This window comes from Nicotiana attenuata, unplaced genomic scaffold (assembly GCF_001879085.1).
Source record: "Nicotiana attenuata strain UT unplaced genomic scaffold, NIATTr2, whole genome shotgun sequence".
NCBI classification, from domain to species: domain Eukaryota; kingdom Viridiplantae; phylum Streptophyta; class Magnoliopsida; order Solanales; family Solanaceae; genus Nicotiana; species Nicotiana attenuata.
In genome coordinates, this window is record NW_017677693.1 from 2,408 (window position 1) to 12,932 (window position 10,525).

Below are 10,525 nucleotides of genomic sequence, written 5' to 3' on the forward strand. Positions count from 1 at the left end.
TTAATAGCAATATTTTGTAATTCACAAAAATATTTTTTCCCAAAATAAATTTTCTAACTTTTCTCTTCATTCCATAATCGTTGTTCACCCTTTTCTTTATAAAGAAACTTTTAAATTTATAATATTATGTAAAGTTGTAAAAGTATTTGAACTATTTTAATAAAAAATACAAGCTTATCTATCTTTTTTTACCAAATACATCAATTGTTTATTATCAATTTCAACACTCCTATCCAAACACGTAAATACTTATTTAAAAAATAAGTTTTAGTGTTTAAAAGTACTTTTCAACACTTCAAGTAGGGATATGCATCGGTCGGTTCAGTTCGTTTGTGAAAGTTATCGGTTTGGCATATTGGTATCGATTTATAAATATGCTAAACCGATAAACGAACCGGTAAGATATCGATTATCGTTTATCGGTAAATCAGTTATCGATCTCGGTTCAGTTATCGATTTACCCGATAAGATAACTCAATCTAGATTCTAGAGGGAAGAAGTAATGAAGGATAATGTGTACTTATGGGTGTCTAACGGGTGGCCGGGCCGGATTGGGTAGGAAAATTTAGGAACCGTACGGGTTGGGGTCCGGGCCGGTTACGGGTTGGGGCTTACCGGGTTCGGGTTCATCCGGGTAAAAAATGAACCGTAAGGGTTACAGGTACAAGGGTTCGAGCCGGACCGGGTTAGTGTAATATTTTTTTTTTTTTGGTATAACTATTGTAAGTTATATTAATATAAAGTAAAAATATAAAGAATACAATGAAGATGGAAAAAAATTGCACTTATAAATTGCAAGTGCTACATTTATTTCAAAATTATAAAATTAAAGTTTGCATTTAACAAGTAAATTAACGAAAAAAGAGTAAAATTAAATTTTCATGCATAATAATACTTCAAATTAATCTAACAAACTAAAACATTAAGCATAAATACGTCTAATAATTTTAAATTAACACAAATTGTCTCAAATCAACTTAAATACGAATTTTTGGAGGACGCTCAAGACAACTCTTCATATGCCTCCTTAAACTGCATGTGCCACACTTTGGACGAAGATTTAAGACTCGACTACAGTTCTTTCACTTTACTTTCTAAACTTCTTCATTTTCTTCTACCACCTCAAAGTGTTCCTAAACATATGAGCGCACTCTAGAAGTACGAGACATGATTTAATTTGAATTGAGAATTTGAGTTTGAGAAATGAGAGATGAATGAAGAAATGAAGAAGAGGGGGGGGGGGGTGTACTTATAATTTTTCCAAGGGTTAAATTTATAATTACAAAAGTGTTAATTTTTTTTTTTTAAAAAGGCCCAAAAAGGGCTAATTGTGCAAATCAACCATTGGGCAACGGCTCCTTGGCAGGTGACCATTGCCAATGGTTAACATGGGCTGCCCAATCAACAATTTTTTTTAAAAACCGGCCCAGGCCGGTTTAACCGATTCTACAGTATTTCTGTTGACCGGATTTGACCGGTCCGGTTAACCGATTGAAAATAGGTGAACGGACCAAACCCTCTACCCCTTTAAACCCAACCCCACCCGGCCCCCTTGTACCGGTCCGGTCCGGTCCGGAAACAGGCCGACCCGGCCCGTTAGACACCTCTATGTGTATTGTATAAAGAATATGATAAACTTTCTCGACTGTTGTAACTCTCTCAAAGAATATGATAAACCTTACGATATTGTTTCTCCAAGTGTTGAATGACAAATTTGGGAGGCTTACAACAATAGATAGAGAATTGGGAGAATTGAAAAATTTATATACCTAATGGTTAAATCGTATTTCTTGTAAAGGTTATTGGGTTATCGGTTAAACTATTAATAAAATTGAAAAAATCAAGTCCCGAACTGATAACCTAATATTAAAATAACAATAAATTGTTATCAAACCGTTAACTCAATAACCCGATGCCGATAATCTAATAAGTTTTTTTCGATTCGGGCTCAACCCTATCTTCAAACTTATCAGCTATTTACGATCACCTAAATATCCGCCCCTATATTTACTTTTTATATTATGAAAATTCTAATTCCGTGCTATTTTAGACCATATTGATTTGCTTAAAATGACACATTGAACCTCGTTGGCAAAGGTTAAGGAGCAGACACCAAAAAAACAGCCGTTTTCCTCAACTGTCAGGCTCAGAATACTATAAATACCAACCGCCTTGTATTTCACTCCGCCCCTCTGCCACCAATTCAACTGTTTTTTCCCTGGTAAAATTAAAGCTTATTTTTCCTCCATGTCAAGTTCAAAGGGAAGTCGCAAAGGATCAAAACCAACCCATAATTCTCGTCGCCAATTCAATAATCAAAATTGGGTAATCAAATCTCCTCTCAATCAAAATTCAATTGATCCAATAGAAGTTTCAAAACAAGAACCCATTTCAGAGTTTATTCCAAAAGACCAAAAAAGCCCTCAGAATCACAAAAATTCCAAAAGGGTATCCAAGATTCGGCGTGCTCATGTGGTTAATGGAAACTTTGAGAAGAAAAAGGATGAAGTAGATATTGTAAAACAAGAAAGTGCTAAAGAGGAAGAAAAGAGTGGTGAAAGTGTAGAGAAGGTGAAAGTTGAGGGGCCTGTTTTGGAAAATAATGGTGATAGTGTAGAGAAAGTTGAGGGGTCTGTTTTGTATGCTAATGATGTTGATTGTATTTGGAGAAGACTAGAGGAGCTGCAATTGGGTGCTGAGGAGCCCGAGTTATCGGCTGAACTGCTTAGAATCAATGATCAAGCTCAGGAAGATGAGGTAAAACCTTATATTCCTTTATTAAAAATTTAAACTTTGATGTCCTTCGACTATAAATTTTGTATTTTATAATTATTATTGCTAAATATGTACGGTTAGTCAAATTAGCCTGTGAAACTCGCACTTAAGGGTGTAAGGGTGTAGCCTAGTGGTCAATGAAGTGGGAGGAGAACCATAGGTCTCGGGTTCAAATCTTGTCCTCCTGCCTAGGCCTGGTATTTCTACTGGCGGGAGGTAGCGGGTACCCGATAGAGTAGTCAAGGTGCATACTGGTACGGACACCACTATCATAAAAAAACATGTTGAACTCCATGTGCAGTCAAATACCGTCACAAAGGAAGTACCGTCTTTCGTTTCTAGGCCTCTCACATTGTGGTGTAGGTTTAAGGCTTACAATGCAGTGAGAGTAGTCTCTAATGTGGAAATGCTATAATCAAACCATGTCACTGTTCGACTCGAAATGAGTGGGAGGTTGGGCTTCGTGCATTAGCATTTCGTTGGTTTCTTATGGTTGGGCTAGTATATGAACAAATAGTTGTCGTCTAAAAGAAGCCATAGCTATTTGTATCGCTATAAATCATCCCATTAAGGGTAAAATTGAAAGTTTAAAGTTAAAATTTTTCCAAATATAAAAAGATATCATTTTGTTTTGGTATAGACTAAAAATGAAAGAGTATCACTTACATTGGGACAGAGGGAGTATAAGTTAGATTAGCATGTTAAACTCCATGTCTAGTCAAATATCTTCCTTCACAGCTAGCCTCTCACATTGTGGTATAGGTTTCCGGATTTCAATGCAGTGAAGTAGTATCTTATGTGGAAATGTTATAATGAACCTTGTCATTATTCAATTTGAAATGAGTGGAAGATGGTTAAAAAATTGCATCTTGCATTAGCATGTCCTTTGTTTCTTATGGTCGGGCTAGTATATGACAAATAGTTGAATAATCTTGTGTGAGAGGGAAATTGTTTCCTTTTCTTTTTCATTTGTAATTTAAACGTTTGTGGAGATATGGCTAATGTGAACCAGTGTTGTCAAAGGCGCGCTTAAAGCGCGGTTAAGCCCTAAAGCGAGGCTTAAAACATGTTGAGCTCTTCGCCTTGCTTAGAGGACGCTTCAGTGTTGTCATCAACGCTCTAAGGCATATTTTTCCTTGCCAATGAGCGTAATCCTGAAGAGGCAAACCTAAACAAGTGATATTTTACTTTATTGTAAGAAAAATCATTTTTTTATCCATATATTTGTTATTCATGCTTATAACTATTAGTCTTGGATTACACATGCATATTTATATTTTTTCTCCATTTGCGCCTTTTTTTTATTAAAGTCCACGTTTTATTTGCGCTTAAAGCCCCGATGTACCTTGGAGCTTTTTTGTGCTTTTCGCCTTTGAAAACACTGATGTGAACTTAACTTGTGTGAGTGTTCTCTTGGTGTTAGAGTGTGCAATATTGTGGTGTACTGAGATAATTAATTGTCAAGAAAATATAAATCCTCTTTTCTGTATCTCCCTTCTCCATCTTTATTTTCATTTGTTTATTTAAAGCACATTTTGACATTATAGGTGGTTCTTTGCAGTTACTAGTTCTGGAATCAATTTATGGTGACAATGTCTTCATTCTTGATAGACAAAATGGCCTACGATCTTTTCAGGTATTGTAGTGCCTTGATAAACTCATAAACTATGCTTTACTCTGAAAAACCAAAGCTCATGTTGTGCTAATTTGCAGATTCATATACATATTGAAGTTCCTGATGAGCTGACGGTGTTTGTAAATTTAAGTTCCTCTGGTGCTCTAGGAATACCAGAGGATAGTTCACCTGAGTGCTCATACTCCTTCAAAGTTGAGCATTTACCACCAATTGTGTTAACGTGTTTATTACCTAAATCATATCCGAGCTATCTTGCTCCTCACTTTACAATCTCTGTCCAGTGGTTGGATTCGGCAAAAATTTCCTCTCTTTGCTCCATGCTTGATTCAATCTGGAAGGAACAATTAGGTCAAGAGGTTATATACCAGTGGGTGGAGTGGTTGCATAGCTCTTCTCTTTCTCATTTTCAGTTTGATCAAGAAATAAAGTTAGGTTTTTGTGCCAAGAGTCATATTGGAGATCGCCGAGCAATTTCAGGAACTGTCTCACCAGAGGTTGATATCCCCTCACTCAAGAACTATGACGAGGAACAGCGCCATGAGAATTTCCGTAGAAACATTCATCAGTGTTGTATATGTTTCAGCGAATTTCCTGGTATTTTCGAAATCTTGTGTTTTATTTTCTTTATAATAGTATATTGTACAAAGCCCTAATATCCCTGGAATTTAAAAAATAAACTTGAGTCCAAAAGTCAACCGACAAGGTTTCAGTCCAATCATTGATGGGAAGTTGTCCGCCATCAAGTTAAGGAGGAAGTTTACTTACAATTCCACCTTTTGTTCAGTCCTTTTTCATTAGCTTGGTAACGAGGAGTTTCTTCTTCATGAATGGTATTTTGAACATTTTGCTGCCTGTTTTGCCACCTTTGGAAGTGGTAACCAGTTCAGACTCCCACGTTTCTCTGATATTTCTATCTCTATAAGGAAGATAAGGTTGTGGATTCAGATGCTTATCTTTAATATTCATTGCCCCGTTGTATCTCCTTGGTTGTTGTGTGAGGAAAACAATTAAAACAACATTCTATTGTTATCTCTGCTCATTCTGTTGTTTAACTTGATTCTTACAGTTATTCTTCCCATCGTAGGATCCATCCTGTTCTGTGTACAAATGCGTGCATTTTCAGTTTTAGAAAATACGTGAACACACACAGGGAGATATACCCGCCTCTTCCCCTCTCTTGTATGTGCACATTAGGCGTGAACATATAGGAAATTGGATATCCAATAACCTCTCAAGTGACAAGTGGGTTCTGAAACTTTGTTTTTATCAGGTATGGAGTTTGTGTGGTTGCCATGTCAACACTTTTTCTGCTGGAGTTGCATGAAAACTTACTCCGATATGCATGTCAAGGAAGGTACAATCAGTAAGCTTCTGTGCCCTGAGGCAAAATGTGGAGGTATGATTCCTCCGGGTTTGCTAAAGCGGTTACTCGGTGAAGTGGAGTTTGAACGTTGGGAATCATTGATGTTACAGAAAACGTTGGAATCAATGTCTGATGTGTGCTACTGCCCAAGATGCGAAACAGTATGCATCGAGGATGAAGATGAGCATGCCCAATGTGCGAAATGCTTCTATAGTTTTTGTACATTATGCAAAGAGAAGCGTCATGTCGGAGTTACGTGCATGACACCAGAAATGAAGCTTCTTATCTTGCAGGTATTTGTCTTGTCTTAACTTCATTACGTTCTTCTCCTTACGAAGAATGGCCTGTTTATTACTAAAAAAGAGCTTATGTTAAGGATTGTCCTACACATTTTCTTTTACCTCCTCTAGATGTTGGTTAAGTTTCACTATCAACCGATCAATCAACTATGCCTCAACGCAAATTAGCAAGATTCCATTTCGCTAGTTCCATTTCATTCCAACACTAAAGAATTTGTCTTTTAAGTAAACTTAGGAGTTTTATAGAATTGGAGGTTCTCTAAGTCACAAACTTATCTCTACAGCGATGTACAAATCTCTAATTTGCATAAAATCTCCTTATACCAAACGGTCCAAACCTAATGTAAGTGTAGTAACAGCAACTAAGCCTTAATCCCAACTAGTTGGTATCGCCTGTATGGATTCTTTGCTTTTATAATGTTTTCTCTCTTTGTGTTTTTTAGTGTACATTGTCCTTTTTTTATTACCTTCAATCATTGTATTGTCGCGCCTACATAAGCAGTGCTTATGGAGGTCTACAAACTAAACCATTTCAATCAACCTTATCTCATTTTATCCTCTATTACTTGCACCGTCTGTGTAATCATTTATAATCTTGTTTAATCAAGGGTAGCTTACATTCAGTAAAATACTTGATATAATCATGAATCACAATTTTCACGGAAGTACATTCATGTAAAATTATTATTAGGGATTTCCATGTCCTCGATTAAGTGATAAAGAATGAAAAGGCCGAAAACGAAAAGGCCTTAATTGTCCACATGGACTTATCAATTCCTTTAGATGTTATGTTCTGTCCCCCTCTACGACCTTCCAACGGCCCATAATGCTGAAAATATGGTAAGTTAGGTGCCAATTTCCTGTTCTTCCTCCTTCAATAGATCTTGGCCATAGAAATAGGCGCAACAAAGTAGTCTAAAGAGGTTAAACCCTAAGGTAGCTTAGTTCATAAACAATTTTACAATGTATTGGAAATACTATGAGGGTCTTCTCCAGGATTCTAGTACTATAAGGAAGAGCTGATAGGGATCACCTTCTACACTCTACTATTTCATGTTAATGATATTTGCACTTTGAGACCATCGTTCTTCTATTTCATAACTTATCTGTCTGGAGGTTCATATTTAGCTCTTGTCTTTTTTAATCTATTGATCAGGAGCGACAGAATTCATCTCAGCTGAAAGATGACCAAAGGCACCGTGAGAAAGAAATGATCAATGAGATTCTCAGTATGAAGGAAATTCACCGTTCCGCGAAGCAGTGCCCTTCCTGTAAGATGGCTATCTCGCGAACTGAAGGCTGCAATAAGATGGTTTGCGATAACTGTGGAACATATTTCTGCTATCGCTGTAATCAGAAAATTGAAGGATATGAGCACTTCAGGTTTGGTACAAGTTTCGACTGTAGAATGGCTTCACGTATCGTATGTCCTCTGTCTGTGACCTTGATATTTCATTTATATGCTTAATTTGAGGAGCTTTTTCTTGTTAAAGGGAGGGGAAATGTGAACTTTTTCCACCAGAAGCAATTCAGATGTGGGAAGAGAGGATTAATCATCGCCAAGTGGTCGGTCAGATTCAAGCTCAAATCTATGCTAATCATGGTCATCCTTGCCCTAATTGTGGCCAAATGAATGCAAAGGTAAGACGGGTTCTCAATTTTCCTTAAAGCCGTTGTTTCGCACCTCTTCGTATTTTGAAATTGAAATGTTAATGCAGAATGAGATTATGAGCGTCTGGCTAATCGCGCCTCTCCTGTTAATTGTCTTGCCTATAACTAGAGATGATTTTAGTCGAGTTCTTTTTCACCCAACTTTTCCAGATTAGTGTGATGGTCATACCCATAGTTGTCATATATTCTGTAACCAGTGTTTTGACTTACAGGAGTAACTGAAAGTTGTTAACTACTTTTTGCTTCATATACTTTTTTGTTAATGCAGTTGTCGACAATTTTTAAATTGCAGATACAGGTATTCTCTCTGAACCATGGATCGAGCTTTCAGAGAGATTGAATTCTACATTTTGTTTATTAGACTGTGTTTAACGTCATCATGGAAAGGATATATGGTTTAGTGTTATCAGAAAATACATTGAGAGTTACTTTTTTCACGGCGAGCTAATGAAATTAGCATATGAATTTTTATTCTCTTTATAGAGTTTATGTTAGAACTCATAATGTTGTTCACATTCTGTTATTCTTTCTTTACTCTATTGAATCTGACTATAAGTGGGGAAAGGGTCCTTTCCATCGTCTACTTCTTTACAGTTTTTCCTGCCGTTAAGCAGATTTATTCTCTTCTTTCCTTCTTTCTGTTTAACATAGTAGCTAAGTCGTCCTCGTTTTCCTTTGTCATCATCATCGCAGGTTGGCAATAACAATCACATATTCTGTTGGGCGTGCCAGAATCATTATTGTTACCTTTGTAGAAAGAATGTGAAGCGAAGCTCCCAGCATTATGGACCTAAGGGCTGCAAACAACATACTGCTGAATAGTCCGAAAGAAACTTTCAATATAAGGGGATTTCTCCCAGAAAATTTCATTGATCTCTGCTCATTGAAGTCCATATTCTTCGTTCGTGCTTATGGCAGAGGCTGATGGTTATGATCCTAGCTATCACTGAAGGACTCTTCCCCTATGTGATATATAGGGCATTTTCACAGCAGTTGTGAGGGGATACAGTAGCGTATACAGAATTTTGTGCAAGTTCGTCTAGCCAAAACTTGTGGCATAGTAAGGGCGACACCGGCATAACCAGCAGATTTTAACCACTGCTCTTCCTTTTCAAAGATAAAAGAGTTTTGCTGAGTTTTAAATTATCTTTGGGTAGGTTCATATCATTTAGTGCCACAAGTTGTCATTATTCTTTTTTCCTTTTTGTGGATGTCTTGGAGCAATAGTAAAGTTGTCTCCGTGTGACCTATATGTCACAGGTTCGAGTGGCTGAAGCAATCACTAATGCTTGCATTAGGGTAGATTGTCTACATCACACCCCTTGAGGTGCGTCCCTTCCGCGGACCCTATGTGATGGGGATATCTTGTGTACCGGTACCGGACTGCCTCTTTTTTTCTTTTCTGGCTGTCAAATTTTGTCCCAGAGAAATATCTTCAATGCTGTGTTGCATACTTCTTGGATGGAGAGGGATATGTTTATTTCTGTAAACTTTAAAGTGACAAATTGATACCATTTGATTGAAATATGTGAGCATGGTTTATTTGCTATTGCACCAATGGAGCTTCTTGATTTAGAAATTGCTTGCTACTTGTGATTTAACTTTTATGATTGAAAGTCTCAATCACCAAATTTTAAAATATAAAGTGGACGTGTTTGATAAAAAATAGATCAATTCTAATATTAAGTTATAGCTAACAATTAATTTAATTAGAAGAAGACTAGGGATGTGAAGATAGTTTTGTTTGTAATGTGTCTCATTTGTTTTACTACTGTAGTCCTTTATTCTGTCTGATTTTGATAGTAGGAGCAAAACTTATAATACTAGTATTTAGGTAGGCTCGTATCTCGAGTTCATAATTCAAATAATCACTTAACTAATAAAAATTATTTAGTAAAGTCATGTTTATTTTATTTATAACTAAAAAGTCACTTAGCTTATGCCTATTTCCTAAACTTTCGGTAGTTAAATAACTACTATTATTTAAGTGACCACTCAACTATTCGAATTAACATAGTAGGCGTTTGGATATAAGAATTGTAAAATTTTGGGAAAGGGTGAAAAAAATCCAAGTGAAACTGGTAACAACAACAACAACAACAAATCAGTATAATCTCACTTAGTGGGATCTGAGGAGGGTAGTGTGTACCCAGACCTTACCCCTACCCTGGGGTAGACAGGCTGTTTCCAAGTGAAAATGGTAACACAACACTAGAATTGTGTTTGGACATGAATATAATTTTGAGTTGTTCTTGAATCTTTGTGAGTGATCTAAAGCGAAAATTTTGAAAATAGCTTTTTGGAGTTATTTTTACCCTCTTGACCAAATAAAAAATTTCACGGCCAAACACTGATTTCGAAGAAAGTGAAAAAAAATTCAAAAAAAAGAAATCTCTTTTTTATGGCCAAACGGGCTAGTAAATTTATGTTTATTTTGTTTGTAAATCAAAAGTCACTTAATTATGTATATTACATTCAAAAAATCACTCAACTAGATTTTTCTGAATGGTAGTCAATTACCTATTTTACCCTCCAACTAGTTCGCTATTGACGGTTGTTCCTGTTGTTTATTTTTGTTATTGTGCTGAGGAAATCAGGAAAATATTTATGGTGTTTATTTGTAAGATTAAACTAGTATTAGTACCCGCGCGATGCGCTGACACAAATCATCTCGGATTGATTTGGATTATTTGAATTATGTATAAATAACTTTAAATTATAAACCTTCCAGATAAAATTTATAGATAATCATTAGATATTAATTTAAATAAGTTTTATCAT

The 10,525-nt window shown here is 36.2% G+C and overlaps 1 protein-coding gene across 1 annotated transcript; it reads left to right on the forward strand.

Annotated features, from left to right (window-relative positions):
* The first annotated feature begins 2,114 nt into the window (after positions 1-2,114).
* On the forward strand, positions 2,115-9,302 carry LOC109221469 (E3 ubiquitin-protein ligase RNF14). Its single transcript, XM_019385951.1, has 7 exons — positions 2,115-2,757; positions 4,337-4,411; positions 4,489-5,005; positions 5,682-6,067; positions 7,230-7,456; positions 7,567-7,714; positions 8,438-9,302. The coding sequence occupies exons 1-7, from the start codon at positions 2,248-2,250 to the stop codon at positions 8,564-8,566; spliced, it is 1,992 nt and encodes a 663-aa protein (XP_019241496.1). The 5' UTR covers positions 2,115-2,247; the 3' UTR covers positions 8,567-9,302.
* The last annotated feature ends 1,223 nt before the right edge of the window (positions 9,303-10,525 follow it).

Coding starts and splice junctions, on each gene's coding strand:
- LOC109221469 (XM_019385951.1), top strand. CDS start 2,248: ATGTCAAGTTCAAAGGGAAGTCGCAAAGGATCAAAACCAACCCATAAT. Junction 2,758..4,336: donor ATCAAGCTCAGGAAGATGAG/GTAAAACCTTAT, acceptor GGTTCTTTGCAG/TTACTAGTTCTGGAATCAAT. Junction 6,068..7,229: donor TGAAGCTTCTTATCTTGCAG/GTATTTGTCTTG, acceptor TCTATTGATCAG/GAGCGACAGAATTCATCTCA.